General features: G+C 43.6%; 1 protein-coding gene across 1 annotated transcript in view; it reads left to right on the forward strand.

Moving 5' to 3' along the window:
• Window positions 1-244: 244 nt before the first annotated feature.
• Window positions 245-16,625, forward strand: part of KPNA3 (karyopherin subunit alpha 3) — an 82,061-nt gene continuing 65,680 nt past the window's right edge. Inside the window, exon 1 of the mRNA XM_075533271.1 lies at window positions 245-402. Coding sequence (XP_075389386.1) covers window positions 334-402 — 69 coding nt within the window. The 5' untranslated portion in view covers window positions 245-333. The remainder of the gene's footprint in view (window positions 403-16,625) is intronic.

Genomic DNA, 16,625 nt, shown 5'->3' on the forward strand with positions numbered 1-16,625 from the left:
CATGCCCCCTCCCGGTCACGTGCCCTGGCCTCCGCGGGCGCGCGCCGCTCTTCAGCACGGTTCCCGCCCCGCCCCTCCCCGCGCGTCCGCGGGCGCGCGCCGCTCTTCAGCACGGTTCCCGCCCCGCCCCGCCCCGCCCCTCCCCGCGCGTCCGCCGGCGCGCCGCTCCCCCAGCTTGACTGCTGCCTCGCGCTCGCAGGCGTCACGGAACGTGCTCTCCTTCACCCCCTCCCCCTCCCCTCCCCCTCACTCTTCCCCCTCCCCCTCCCGCGCGGAGATCCGCCGCCGCCGCCGCCGCCGTAGGAGTAGCCGCCGCCGGAGCCGCGCGCAGCTATGGCTGAGCACCCTGGCTTGGAGAACCACCGCATCAAGAGCTTCAAGAATAAGGGCCGCGATGTGGAAGTGAGTGTGCTTCCGCGGCCTAGCGCCCGCCTCCCACCCACCGCTGACCCGCCTGGCTCCGCAGGTCCGGCCGCCGCGGGAGGGGCAGGGGCCGGCGCCGGCTCGTTCCCTCCGGCCCCCGGTCACCGCGGCCAGCGGCCGGGCGGAGCGGGCGGCGGGGCCAGCGCCAGGCTGCAGCCGCCCTCCGAGCTGCCGGCTCCGGGCCCCGGCAATGCCGGGCTTTTCGGCCCCGTCACGCGGGCGCGGCCTGGTGTCGGCGCCGAGGGGATGTGGAGCCGAGGCGGGGGCCGCGGGCGGGTCGGGGCCGCGCGGACTGGGATGCTGCGGCGGCCGCCCCGGCCCGGGACCCGCGCCGCCGAAGGGTCGGCCGCCGCTCGCGCCCACTGCCCTTCACCTCCGCCCAGCTCAGCGTCCTCGGTGCCGCCGCCCTGAGGGCTGCGCCTCTGCGGGTCCCCACGCCTACCTCCGCAAACCGGGCCCAGGCCGGCGGCGGCGGCGGCGGCACCGGGGGGCAGGGGATGGGGGAGGGGGCCAGCCATAACGGACTTTGTTGGGGGTGGGGGGAGGGGAGGGCGCGTCTGGACCATTTTCTTATGTCCCAGGGCCGTCCTTCGGACCAGTCATCCCGGGCTCTTCCAGCTCCCACTTGTATTCCTGCTTGCATTTCAGCCGGCAGAAGGTGGACAATAGTTTACCATCTATTGTGTTGAGGCCTTTGGAAGAGAGCTAGCTTGTCCCGACCTTCGCCTATGGGACCTGTTTTCTTAGCCCTTCTTGCAGTTGGGTATGCATAGGTTGGTAATTCCCGTGGAGTGTTTTACGGAAATAAATTGCATAGGTAGACTCAGTCGACCTTGTTCCAAGCTAGCAGGATTTCCAAGTGTTGCAAAACTGTAAACATTTCGTCGCGGTCGGTCACTCAGTTGCCACTCAGCTTGTTGCCATTGTCTCGTTAAGGTGACATGACCAGGTACTGTTTGCAAACTTGGCATATCCAGGCAGCGCTAGAGGTCTCTGCAGCTACTAATAAAAATCAAGAACCAAACTGATGGCTATCGAGTCGATGCCGACTCATAGCGACTCTATAAGACAAGTAGAACTAACTGCCCCTGTGAGTTTCTAAGACTGTAGTTGTTTATAAGAGTAGAAAGCCCGTTATTTCCCCCAGCTACTAATTCATTACTAATAGTAATGAATGGAATGTACAAACTTCACTGGGACTTTATAGTCTCCTTTTCTACATCTAGGTAACATGAACTGCAATTCTGTAGTTCTTGTTAAGGGGCCCGGGTGATGAAATGTGCATTTTATCCTGTCAAAAAGGGAAAGTGGAGGGGGAATGGCTGTTTGTTCTTCTGTTTAGTAAGGAACAGACAAAGCTCGTACCATTTTTCAGAACCTCACAATTAAATACTAACTGGAAAAGAAATAATCTGTGGCATTTCCATTTAATTCAGACAGGGCTTTGTCCGGGTTAAAATCTCCTTTGTGAAAAATGTATCTTAAGCAAAAGTGAAATTTAGAAATAGCAACAGGAGTTTGGAGAGCCATTTCCTGTTCTTGGCCCATTTAGTGGTAGTTCATTGTTAACACTGTCCCCTGTTCTTGGTTCATTTAGTGGTAATTCATTGTTAACACTGTCCAGCAGTAGTTTTTCTTGAAGCTACTACTGCTGTAAAGCAAACCTTAACATAGTTTTGCAAAATACTTACATTGATTGTACAGAAGAGCTAATAACTTATTTTGCTTTTTTGGCTATTTGTGCAGGTTTTTGTCTTGTTACTGGCCTCTTACTATGTTCTGGAAGCTCAGTGACATTTAGCAAGGACTCCTGCACATGATAGGTCCACAGCAATTATTTGGATGTCTGGAAAGGACAACATAGGTGCTTGAAAATATTGGTCACAGCCACATCACTCTTTCCAGGGTACATTGGTATACCCAAGGCATGAAATAGGTATTTACCAGGTATTTTTGTGCAGCAGTCACTATACTGACAGTTTCATGATACCTCATTTAGCCCTTATTAATGGTTTGATAAGCAAGGTATAGTATTATCCCCACGACCCGAGGAGTAAGTATTGTAGAGGAGGTAACAAGGTGAGTGGTTGTATAGCTTGCACAAGGGTATCTAAAATGATGTGCCCAACCAACACGGTAGTACTCTCTTAGGGGTACAAAAGGGAAGAAAAAAAATCCATTTTGTACCTTCAAGGAGTTGATAGTCTAGTGAGGGATGATAGAAGAGTAGATGAATCATTGCAATGCATTATCTCTGTAAGAGTTATGACATAGGTACATTGTGAATGTGTGAAAAGACCATAATTTGGAGCCGAGGGTCTGAGGAGATGGTTCCAGTTGACTCCTGATGGATGGGAGTGAACTATCTTGACAAAAGAAAGTAGTCCTGGGAAAGTATTGTAGGAGGGGCAGTCCTGAGAGAAGTCATTGAGCAGTTCTGATATATACAGAGAAAGGATGCTTGGTGGCATTTTGGGTAACACACTGATTGCTGACCACGAGGTCCGTGGTTCGAACCCACCAGCCATTCATTTCACTGGAGAAAGATGAGGCTGTCTACTCCCATAAGGATTTAAAATCTTGGAAACCAAAAGGTAAATTAGTTCTACCCTATCCTATGGGGTTGCCATGAGTAAGAACTCAATGGCAGTGAAAGTGAGTTTTCTTTTTGATAAATTAGTAGAACTGCTAAGAATTTGAGAGAAAAGGGAGTACTAGAGATGTGATTAAAGGGTGAACTGAAGTCACACCTTATCAAATAGATGCCTTTATTTTAGATTTAGGTACAACTAAGACTAGATCTTATATCTGATGTTGGCTTGTCCATTAGAACCTTATACCACAACTTATCTCTGGAACTAAGTAATTGTGAGTACTTACTTCCAAAACAGTGGGGTGGGATGTTACTCCTATCTTCTTACAAACAAGATGGATGAAAGATTAAACAAATTATACTATCAGTGGAGACACGAATAAGATGCTAGGTGAAAGAATAGACATTTTCTAAAGAAAAGAAAATGTGTAGAATTGTGCCAGCAGATCGTGAATGTGGATCGGGTAGAGTAGGAAAATCATTTCATGGTCATTTATGTAGTCAAAAATGGTTTCATAGAAGAGAGATTTTTAAGAGGTCCTAATAAGCCCTGGTGGCTCATAGTTGGTAACGCTTTGGTCTATGATCCTTAAGGTCAGCTGTTCAAAATCACCAGCCACCCTACAGTTTGAAAGACCAGGCTTTCTACTCCTATAAAGAGTTCCAGTTGTAGAAACTCACAGGAGCAGTTCTACCCTGTCCAGTAGGGTCACTTATGAGTCAGCATCGACTTGATGTTAGTGAGTTAGTTCCTTCGCTTGTTTTTTGAGAGAGAAAAGGAGCACTGTTGGTGTAGTGTTTACTCACTGGCCTGCTAACTACAAGGTTATCTGTTCAAAACCACCAGCAGCTCTGCAGGAGAATGATGAGGCTTTTTACTCCTGTAAAAAGGTTGTCTAGGAAACCTACAGGGACAGTTCTAGCCTGTCCTATCTGGTTGCTATTATGTCAGAATTGGCTCGATGGCAGTAAGAAAACAAAGAATGCTAAATATTTTACATGGATTATTCATTTACTCTTCAACTTTATGAAGTAGCTATTATTAGCCCCATTTTCTACTGACAAAACTTGAAGTGTGTAACTTTAGTAACTAGTACTAGAGCTTGGAATTAGGTAGTCTGACACTACAGCCAGCCTCTTGATCACTGTGCTACACTGTTTCTCCACGGTTGGGGCCTAGAACATGATATGGAGCATTTCTGAAACTTACTGGGGCAAATATTTGGAAGTCTTGACTGTAACACAGAAAATTCTATTTTGATACATTAAAGTCCTGCTGATGTTAGGTGCCATCAAGTCAACTCCAACCCATAGTGACCTTCAGCCCAGCAGAAGGAAGCACAGCCCAGTCTGTGCCATCCTGGCAATTGTTTCTGTACTTGAGCCCACTGCTGCAGCCACTGTGTCAGTCCTTCCCTTCAAGGCGTTCCTCTTTTTCACTTTACCAAACATGAGGTCCTTCTCCAGGGATCCTTCTCTCCTCACAACATGGCCAAAATATGTAGGACGAAGTCTCGCCATTCTTGCCTCTAAGGAACACTCTGGCCGTACTACTAAGATTGGTTTGTCCTTTTCGTAGTCCATTGTGTTTTGCCAGATCGACTAGAAAAACAAATCCAGTGTCACTCATCTATGTGTAACAAAGAGCTTTATATCAAGAAGTAATATATATTCTAGAAAACATCTCAGCCCAGTCTAACTTAAGTTCGTAAGTCCAATACTCGTCCATAAGTCCCTCTTCAGACTCACGCAGCCACATGCAGTGATGCAGCACGCAGGGAGATCACAGGCCGGTGGGTGCAGAGTGTAGATCCAGTGGCGGTGGAAGCATCACAGGGCTCTTAGTCATGCCTCCAAAGGAGGTCGCCAAGCTGTGAGCTGATTGACAGGCTGATAATCTCTACCCTATCTTTTTCCAGGTGCCATGTTACTTCAAATGCATCTATTCTTCAGTCTTCTTTATTCAGTATTCAATTTTCATATGCATGTGAGGCAATTAAAATGACCATGGCTTGAGTCCAGCCTATGACATATAGCATACCTTGTTCCTTAAAGTAACATCCTTGCAATTGAATACCCTAAAGAAATGTGTGCAGCAGATTTGCTTAATGCAACTTGTCTTTTGATCTCTTGACTGCTGCTTCGGTGAGTATTGATTGTGGATTCAAGAAACAAAATGCTAGGCAGCTTCATCCTTTTTCCATTTATCATGATGTTACCTATTGGTCCACTTTTGAAGACTTTATTTTCTTTGCATTGTTCTAATCCATACTGGAGGCTGCAATCCTTGCTCTTGATCAGCAAATCTTTGATCTTCAAGTCCTCACTCTGAGCAAACAAGGTTGGTTATATCATCTACATATTGCAGGTTCTTAATAAGCCTTTCTCTAATCTTAATGCCACATTCTTTTAAAAAAAATCATTTTATTGGGGGCTCATACAATTCTTATCACAATCCATACATCCATTGTGTCAATCACATATGTATATTTGTTGCCATCATCATTCTCAAAACATTTGCCTTCTACTTGAGCCCTTAATATCGACTTCTCATTTGCCCCCTCTCCCTACACCCCCCTACCTCATGAACCCTTCATAATTCATAAGTTATTATTTTGTCATATGTTACACTGTCCGACATCTCCCCCGCCCTCTTCTCTGCTGTCTGTCCCCCAGGGAGGAGGCTATACGTAGATTCTTGTAATCAGTTACCCCTTTCTACCCCATATTCCCTCCACCCTCCAGGCATCGCCACTCTCACCGCTGGTCCTGAAGGAGTCATCAGTCTTGGGTTCCCTGTGTTTCCAGTTGCTATCTGTACCAATGTACATCCTCTGGTCTAGCCAGATTTATAAGGTAGAATTGGGATCATGATAGTGGTGGGGGAGGAAGCATTTAAGAACTAGAGGAAAGTTAGATGTCTCATCGTTGCTACCCTGCACCCTGACTGGCTCATCTCCCACAACCCTTCAGTAAGGGGGTGTCTGGTTGCCTACTGATGGACTTTGAGTCTCCACTCTGCATTCACCCACATTTACAATGATATGACTTTTTGTTCCTTGATACTTTATACCTGATCACTTCAACAGCTCGTGGTCACACAGGCTGGTGTGTTTCTTCCATGTGGGCTTTGCTGCTTCTCAGCTAGATGGCCGCTTGTTTATCTTCAAGCCTTTAAGACCCCAGACGCTATATCTTTTGATAGCCGGGCACCATCAACTTTCTTCAGCACATTTGCTTATGCACACATTTGTCTTCAGTGATCGTATCAGGAAGGTGGGCACCCACTGATACAATGTTCAGTTCTTTGATGTTTGATAACTGGTCCCTTCTACACCTCGTGGTCAGACAGGCTGGTGTGCTTCTTCCATGTGGGCTTTGAAGCTTCTCAGCTAGATGGCCGCTTGTTTGTCTTCAAGCCTGTAAGACCCCAGATGCTATATCTTTTGATAGCGGGCACTGTCAGCTTTCTTCACATTTGCTATGCACACATTTTTCTTCAGCAATCGTGTCGGGAAGGTGTGCATCCTGGAATGCCAATTTAATAAAACAACATGTTCTTGCATTGAGTAAGTGCTTGAATGGAGACCCAATGTCTACCTGCTGCCCTAATACTAAACCTATAAATATATGCACATAGATCTGTTTCCCCACACTCATATAAATATATTTACATATGTACATTCCAGTCTTTAGACCTCTATAAATACCCTTTGTCACCTAGTTCTTTCCTCTATTTCCTTTTACTTTCCTCTTGTCCCACTATCATGCTCGGCCTTCATTTGGGTTTCAGTAATTTCTCTCGGTTACCTTGCCCTTGGCTGAATCCCTACCAGGCCTCTCACACCCTCCTTGCCACTGATTTTGGATCACTTGTTGCGCCCCTGTCCCTGGGTTGGTCAGCACCACCTCCTTACCCCTACCTCCCCCTCTCCCGTATTCACCTGGTGTATCTTATCTAGATAGATCTGTAGAGATAATAATATGCACCGAAAATCAAGCCATAGCAAGATAGACAATGAGTGAGAACACAGCGATGACAACAAAAAGAAAACCAATTACCCACAGAAGAATAAATTAATTGAAAGAAAAATATTTAAAAAGAAAGGAAAACCTGTTAATAGATCAAGGTCTGATCCCTGATCTCTAGGTGTGTCCTTCAGTCAGGTACCATGCTCTGGCCCCAGCGTCTGTCCCTTGTCCTCCCTCTGGGGCTCCCTGCTTTGCTCCCACAGTTGCTCTCATGCTTTTAGTGGTTTGCCTCGGTGTCGCAGGGTCAGTCTGGGCCAGTTCCGACCCTGAGTCTCCAGTGTTGTCCCCCTTAGGGCCCTGGGCCATCGGGGGACAGTGAGTCTCGTAATGGGATCAGTCATATTGTCCACTCTGTTCTTTGGCTGTTCAGAGCTGGGATATTGTCCTCCAGGCCGGGTGGGCCAGGATGTGCTCCACTCTCTCTTTCTCCCCCTTCATTTGTTCTGATCGGACCTGCTCCTCTCCTCTAGCTGCTGCCTCAGTCCTGTCCTCTCAAGTAAATTCTTCTCAGGGGAGGGGCAGTTGTCCACGTAGCTGGTATGGGGGCCGAGCCCTCAGACCCCTCCACTGGCTCCCCACACCTTGCCGGCACACTGCGTCTGTCTGGCACTGGCTTTATATCTGGTCCCTCTTTCCCTCCCAATTTTCTGGTCTGGCAGCAGGAGCTCCGGCCAAGTAAATCCTATCAGGTCACCATTTTTTCCCGGTCTTCTTAATATAATCTAGGTGTGTGTGTGTGTGTGTGTGTGTGTGTGTGTGTGTGTGTGTGTGTGTGTGATTTGCTCTGCATGCAGATTTAATAAGTATGATGAGAGGTACAACCCTGTCATGCACCTTTCCTGATTTAAAACCATGCAGCATTACTTTGTTCTGTTTTCACAATGGCCTCTTGATCCATGTACAAATTCCATAGGAGCACAACCAAGTGTTCTGGAATTCCTATTCTTCTCTAAGATTATCCATAATTCTTTACAATCCACAGAATCCAGTGCCTTGGCATAGTCAATAAAGTGCAAGTAAACATTTTTCTGTTATTCTCAGCTTTCAACCCAGATCCATCTGACATCAGCAATGATATCTCTTCTGAATCTGGTCTGAACCGCTGGCAACTTCCTGTCAATAGACTGCTGCAAGTTTTGTTGGATGATCTTCAGCACAATTTTACATGCCTGGGATATCAGTGACACTGTTCTGTAGTTGGAGCTATTTGTTCACCTTTCTTTGGAATGAGTACAAACTTGGATCTATTGCAGTCAATTGGCCAAGTAGCTGTCTTTAAACTTTCCTGACATAGAGGCATGAATGCTTCCAGTGCTACATTAGCTTGTTGAAACATTACAGTCTTATCAATTCCTTGCTAGTGTTTTCAGTGCAGCTTAAACGTTTCCTTCATCATCGGTTCTTGCTCATATGCTACCTCTGAAATGGCAAAATGTTGATGAGTTCTTATTGGTCCAGTGACTCTGTATTATTCCATCTTCTCTCGATGCTTCCTGCAGCATTCAGTATTTTGCCTGTGGAATCTTTCAAGATTGCCCCTCGAGGCTTGAATGTCCTATTTAGTTCTTTCAGTTTAACCTAAATGTGAACCTCCCTTTTGTTTTTCTAATTCTAGAATTTTGCACATTTCATTATTACTATTTGGCTTTGTCTTCTCTTGAAGTTTTCTGTTCAGCTCTTTGACTTCATCATTTCTTCCATTTGTTTTAGCTACTCTACGATTAGGAGTAAGTTTCTCTCTTTTCTGCCTTTTTCAATGCCCTATTGTTTTCTTCACGAATGATGTTCTTGATGTCCCCCCACAGCTCATCAGGTCTTCTGTTAGTGTTCAATGCATCAAATGTGTTTTTGAGACAGATGTTCTCGAAATTCAAGAGGGATAGACTCATGGTTGTATTTTGGTTCTCATGGACTTTTAATATTCTTCAGCTTTATTCTGAACCTATGTATGAGCAATTGATGATCTGTTCCGCTGAGCTTCTCCAGCCTCACTTCCCAATGGGATTTGATTTCTGTGTGTTCTTTCTGGGAAAGTAAGTCCATGTGTATAGTTTCCTTATGTGTTGTTGAAAAAAGGTGTTTGCTGTGAACAAGTCATTGGTTTTGCAAAATTCGATCATGCTTCATTTTTATCCCCAAGATCATATTTTCCAACTATGGTTCTTTCCTCCTCCCTACCCCCCAATTTCTGTATTCCCATCACGAATATTTATCAGTGCATCTTGATTGCATGTATGGTCAGGTTCTGACTAAAGTGCTTGGTAGGATTCTTCAGTTTCTTCATCACTAGCTTTTGTTGGTGCGTACATTTGGATAATAGTTGTATTGATTGGATTTCCTTGAAGGTATATGAATGTAATTCTATCTGCTGCACGTAATGCTGGATTTCACACTGTCCTTTTGGACAAAGAATGCCATGCTTTTCCTTTTGATTGTTATTTCCAGCACAGTGAACCTTAGAATTTTCTGACTCAAAATGCTCCACACACGGCCATTTCAGCTCACTGATGCCTAAGATACAGATCTTTATACATTCCATTTCATTGTTCACGATTTCTAATTTTCTTAGATTCATACTTCACATATTCCAAGTTTTGATCATTAGCAGGTTTTAGCACCTGTTTCTCCTTACCTTGAGTCGTGCCCCATCAGCAAATGAGATCCAGTCAGCTCCACTCTCACGGCCTTTGCCCCACCCCATCACCACGGGTCGCTCTGAGAAAGCAGCTCCTGCTCAGTGACAGTCTGAGTGCCACTGGACTACATTTGACAATGTTCTGCCTTCTTTGTTTAGGCTTTTCAGTATTTAAAAATGCTTTGAAGCTATATAGAAGGTGTCCAGCGGCTCTTCCTTCAAAGTGGGAGCTGAGTTCTTCTTTTTTCCTAGTCTGGAAGCTCCTCGGAAACCTGTCTGCTTTGGGTGACCCTGCTGACATTTGAAATAGCCAGTGACATGGCTTCCAACATCAACACCACACAAGCCACCACAGAAAGACAAGCTGACGGACAAGTGGTAGAAAGTTCTGCTAATTTGAGGGTTGAAAATATTTTTGACGTTATTTGGCATTGAATTGGTTCTGGTTCATAGCAACCTATGCAACAGAATGAAACACTTCTTGGCCTGTGCCATCCTCTGAGTTGTTAGGTTTGAACCTAGTGTATTGTAACTGCTGTGTCAGTCTGTCCTGTGAAGGGTCTCCCTTTTTTCTGCTGACCCTAATGTCCTTCTCCAGGGACTGGGCCTTCCTGATAACTTATTCACCTATCTCCCTCCGTTTTCAACCCGTGGGTCACGGCCCCTTTGGGAGTTGAATGACCCTTTCACAGGGGTCGCCCAATTCATAAGAGTAGCAAAATTAACATTATGAAGTAGCAACGAAAATAATTTTATGGTTGGAGGGTCACCACAGCATGAGGAACTGTATTAAAGGGTCATGGCATTAAGAAGGTTGAGAACCGTTGTTCTAAGGAGCACTATTTCTTCCAAGCTAGATTGGTTTGTTTTTCTGGATGGCTCACTCCTTTACTCACTCACTCACTCACTAGAGGACAGGTTAGAACTGCTGCTGTGGGTTTCTCACACTGTAACTCTTTACAGGAGTTGAAAGCCTCATTTTTTTCTCGCGGAGAAGTTGGTGGTTTTGAACTCCTGACCTTGCAGTTTGCAGGCCAACATATAACCCACTACTTGACCAGGGCTGCCCCATCCTTCTGGCAGTCAACTGTATATTTAATATTCTTTGCCAACACCATTTTTGACATATTATTTGTCTCTTTTTCTTTTAGCCTTCAGTTTTCTTTTAGTTCCCTTTAGTTGATTTTATTCCTAATTCTGGGAATAATGTATATTGTCTTGCCTTTAAATTTACTTGGCACTCCCAAACATACTCCTCTCTCGGTGGTGCCTCGCTAGGGAAGTGGTACTCCCTGATTGCCTAAGCTTAAAACTTTCTCTTTCAGATCTTTCTCTTCCCCTTCTTCAATCCTCTGCATTAGTCAGTCATCTGAGCATCTTTTCTTTGTTTGTCACCACCCTTACACCCATTGCCTATCATTTAGACCCTTAGCATTCTCAATCTGTATAATTATTAATAGTCTGTCTTTTTACCCTATTTCTGATGTACTCCCTCTTTATTATTGTGGATTGATTTATCCACAATCTTTTTGTATTAATTTATTAAGATTCTTTAATCTCTTCTTACTGCTTTCAGGATAAAATGTCTTCACCCATTTAGCTGAATTGATAGGTTGTACAACAAATTACATATGTATAGCTAACGTATGTGGTCTACATGAAGAAGCCCCCTGAGGAAGGAACTTTGGGCTGTGGCTGTCATTTAATCTTTTACCATGCCACCTTTAGTTCCACATATGGCCCAATCCTTGTTATTTCTCCCCCCCCTTATTTCTTCTATCACTCTTTACCTCTGTTTGTGCCAGCCATGAGACAATGCTTGGGGTAATGGAGTAACCAGTAGGCTTGATATCTATGCCTCTATACTTGCTTTTAAGTATGTATGTACAAGATTTCAAAAGCAAATAGCCTTCAGGAGTTCTCTACAAGACCTTTCTGACTAATCATATACTTGCTATCTTCAGTCTTTCATCATTTTCCTCCTTTCCTTCTAATGTTTTTCTGAGTGATTTTTCCTTCACCTATTTGAATGAATTGCTGGGGTATACAACAAATTATATATATAATATACTTGAATATAAGCTGACCCGAGTATAAGCCCAGGTACCTGATTATTACCTGGGAAACCAGAAAAACTGATTGACTCGAGTAAAAGCCCAGGGTGGGAAATGCAGGATGTGAATTAACACAGAGACAGAGGGGAGAGACGGAGCGCAGCCACAGACACACCCTTACCAGTTCAGCTGCCTGCGTAAGTGAATCACTACGGGTGCTTCTGCAAATTGGAGCTGTCCACTTCATAGGATGGCTCTGATTGGTTAGATGTGAGTAAACAAGCATTCAAAGCCCTGCAGTGTCAGCGGGGCTTTGAATGAACAGTGGAGGAACGGCAATCACCCGTGAGATGTTACACCTTGGTGGGGTACCACTGACCCGTGTATAAGCTGAACCCCAGTTTTTCAGCACATTTTTTTGTGCTGAAAAACTCGACTTATACATGAGTATATACGATATATATAATTATGCTGTCTCCATCAAGAAGCCCACTAGGGATTTTGTGCTGTGACTAGTAATTTAGTGCCCAAATTCATAAAGTTTAGTAATTATTCTATGAAACGAGAGACTCAACACTTTGGGACTAAAAGGTGCAATATTATTCAAAGATAGAAATTCCTTACAGCGTTGACTCCATTGATACTTCTGCTTATCCCTTCTCGGACAGTCTGTGCTACAATGTATTCTTAAAACGTGACCTAATTTATGTTTGCATGGTAAATATTAGAACAGTGTTAGTTAATGCAAAATTTCTACTGGTTTACCTTTTTTTTTTTTTAAACATTTTATTAGGGGCTCATACAACTCTTATCACAATCCATGCAAATACATACATCAATTGTATAAAGCACTTCTGTACATTCTTTGCCTTAATCATTTCCTTTTTTTTCTTTTCTTTTTTTACATTTATTAGGGGCTCATACAACTCTTGTCACAATCTACATATATACATACATCAATTGTGTAAAGCACATCTGTACATTCTTTGCCCTAATCACTCTCAAAGCATTTGCTCTCCACTTAAGCCCTCTGCATCAGGTCCTCTTTTTTTTCCCCTCCCTCCCCGCTTCCCCCTCCCTCATGAGCCCTTGATAATCCACAGATTGTTATTTAGTCATATCTTATCTTTTTTTTTAACACATTAATGTTTAGCATTCCCATGTAGCAGCAGGTGAACACAGTACAGTAACTTAGCTGCTAACACAGTAAGTCCAGGATTATATACATTCTCTAGGAACTTTTTGCTCTCTACCTTTTTGCTCAATATAACCATATGTTTTGACATTAAGGTACTCATACCACAAATATCTCTATGCATTTCCTTCTCTCTCCCTACTTTTGCAAAATATGAAAAATGTCAGGAATATTTTTGTTATACTGCCGATGACACTAATTTTCTTTTTAAAAATAGTTTTATTAGCATGCACTTGACATATCATACAGTTTAATCATTCATCACATTAAGATTTGTGCAGTCATCACCACAATCAATCTCAGAACATTTTCTTCTTGCACTCATAACTTCCATTCCCCGATTCTCCCCTGCCAGGCCTCGAGGCGAGTACCAATCCATTGTCTTGCTGCCTCTATAGATCTATCTGCCTATCCTGGGTTTCACAGATAGAAAATTATACAAAATGCAAACAGGAAGAAAGCAAGCAAACAACACACCCTCAAAACAATGACTAGATAAATCATGGAAAAACCTCAGTAGAAAAGAGAACAGAAAATATTAAGAACTAAGAAAACTTTAAAATGAGTCAATAGGGAGATAAAATTATAAGGTATGTAATGGTCTTTTCTTGAGTTCACCATTAGGGCATACATATGAGGGGTTAGCCCCTTCTATCCCCACCAAACCGGAATTTTTTCCCCAAACAACAACCTTATCACCTTCAAAGTAAACTCTCCATTACACTTAATACATTTGTCAAATCTGTGATTCCATTCTTGGAAACATTTTTCAAACTCATCTGTTTGAGTGGCTGACAGCATTTCCTCATTTTCCTTTTCATCTCTTCTTACAACATCAAATCACTGCCCTTCCATGCCCCTCTTCATTCACTGAAACAAAAAGAAGTCCCCCAGAATGAGGTCAGGTGAGTAAGGTGCGTGGAGCACGAGATGCATGCTGTCTTTGCCCCAAACTGGCGCACTGAGATGGCTGCATGAACAGGTGCATTGTCGTGGTGGCAAAACCAGTCCATCTGCCACAAATCAGGCCTTTTTTAAAAAAAATCATTTTATTGGGGGCTCTTACAATATTCCATACATCAATTATATCAAGCATATTTGTACCTATGTTGCCATCATTGTTTCCAAAACATTTTCTACTTGAGCCCTCAATTTTTTGTCCTCTCTCCACATCAGGCCTTTTTTGTTGCACGCTGTTACGCCATCTTTTCAGAACTTCTAAATAGAAAGTTTGGTTAACAGTCTGATCTGGTGGAATGAACTCAAATATACTATAAGTCGCCATTTTCATCCGTTCAGGAAGTTGTTGCATGTCTAGAATGAGGTTTGTCATCAATCAACATTTCACCTTTTTTGAAACAAGAAAACCACTCATTCACTTGAGTTTTTCCCATAGCACTGTTCTTGTAAGCTGTGTTCAACATCACAACACTTTATACTTCATTTTTCCTGAGCAGGAAACAAAATTTCACAGCCGCAAGCTGTTCTCTAAAATCAGCCTTCACGATAAACAAGGTTCCAGCGAAACTGCTTTAATGAAAAAGTTCACTGTGATCAGAGAGAACATTCCTAGGTGATGCTACTGGGATGCACTAGCTCAGAGTGAGTTGCTAGATGCTCGCCTGGCAGGAAAATGCGTCTATGAAAGCCCCACCCAGCAGAACTTTTTCCCTTTTGAGGGGGATGGAGGAGTACCTCGTGTATACTTACTTCTGGTCCTTCTATTTCATTTAATGCTCTTTCTTAAGTCTCTGTACCTTCTAAGTATGGTCTTTGCCTTGTTCTCTCCCGATTGCTCTGTTTTTCATAACGAACAGCTAACAGCTCTCCTGGCTTGAACCATGCTCACAGAGTGGGGGACTTGGATCTGTTTTAATCCCATCTTGAAATTGTTCACATGAGCATCCTGTCAACTGCTTCAGAACCATGTTCTGCTTTTGTTTTCTTATTTCCGCTATGGCACCACCGCCCTCCCTGCGACCTGAGCTTGAAACTTGAGAGGCTTCTTGGGCTCCTTGCTCATCTTCCACATTTGGTGAGATTACTGGTCATGTAGCTTGAACCTCTGTGCTGTCTCTGGCATCTGACCCTACGTCTCAATTCCCTTGCCTCCAGCCTGTCTTATACCTTAGTACCTGTAATCTGGCCACTTAAAAACTGCCTCTAAGAGTGTTCTTTCTCTAATTCAGCCATTCTCAACCTGTGGGTCGTCACCCCTTTGGGGGTTGAACGACCCTTTCGTTATGAAGTAGCAACGAAAATAATTTTATGGTTGCTGGGGTCACCACAACATGAGGAACCTGTATTAAAGGGTTGTAGCATTAGGAAGGTTGAGGACCACTGCTCTGATTCATACAATTTTCTGTGAGCTTGATGCCTGCTTCTCCAATTTCAGCTGTCTTCTCCCCAGTTCCTGCCCCATCCCTTTAAGCACTAGCAACATTGAAATTCTTATATTCTTTTTTATGGCCTTGGAACCCGCCCCCTGCCTTATGCTGTTTCTATACTCAAGGTTGTTCTTCCATGCCCTCTTTTTGTCTGACTAATTCCTACCCCCCTTAAGTTCTCAATTCTGAGGTTAGCTTTCCTGAAAAATCTTTCTCAATCCCCCTGCCCTCCAGGATTGCACTAGGTAGCCTTCCTTGCTGTTAGAAGAGCTCTGAGTGTGAGATGATGGCATATTTTAACTATGTGTTTGTTTCTCTTACTAGATAGTGAGCCCTTTGAGGACATGACTGTCTACTTCCACTAAGTACAGTGGTTGGGACAAAGTGAGCATTTTCAAAATATTTCTTTTATGAGTCCATCCATACCAGGCACCACTACCACAGCAATTCTCACAAAATATGTTTTTGAGCAGAAATATTTAATCTCTTAATGCCATTTCTCACTCCTTCTCAGATCCAGTTCTCATTTTTCAGTATGACAGGTAACCCAAACCCATCCCACTGCCGTCATGTTGCTTCTGAATCATCGTGGACCTAGTTAGCGTTTGCTAGGTTATAAATCTTACATGGGAGCAGACAGCCTCATCTTTTTTCCTTGGGAGCATCTGGTGGGTTTGAGTTGTCAAGCTTATGGCTAGTCACCAGCGCTTACCTAACAGCACCAACAGTGCTCCTTTATGACGAGTAAAGTATTAGGAAATTAAGGCCCTTTGCACAGTGGGAAAATTTTAATTTTTTTCTAGCAAAATGTACAGGAAAGTGGAAAGATGAGATTGTTCGCTTCCATCAAGGTTACAGCATTCAGAAGCCCAATGGATGGCTGTTATGAGTTGATGTTGACTCTCTCAGTGGCTTTTTGGTTTGAGTAGTTGGATTTTAATACTAATTAGCCTTGTTGTAATTACTTCATTTTCTTGTTGACCTATGTATAACAATATGTCATTTTACTTCTGAATTTTTTAGACCATGTCTTTTAAAAAGTAAGAATGTTTTTTTTTACATACACATCACCCTAAAACAGTTAATACCTTAACATCTGATACCACTCCACATTTAAATGTCCCAGTTTTCCCTTAAAATTTCCTACCTTGTAGAATACCCTAATTCCTGGATTTATCTGATTATATCCTTCAAGTGGCATGTAATCTGTTTCTTCCTTTGCTCTTCACCCCCACCTCCAGATTATAGATTTTATTTATACTAGAAATGAGATGTTTAAAGACTTGATTAGCTTCAGGTTAAACAT

This window comes from Tenrec ecaudatus, chromosome 15 (genome assembly GCF_050624435.1).
Source record: "Tenrec ecaudatus isolate mTenEca1 chromosome 15, mTenEca1.hap1, whole genome shotgun sequence".
Classification (NCBI taxonomy): Eukaryota; Metazoa; Chordata; class Mammalia; order Afrosoricida; family Tenrecidae; genus Tenrec; species Tenrec ecaudatus.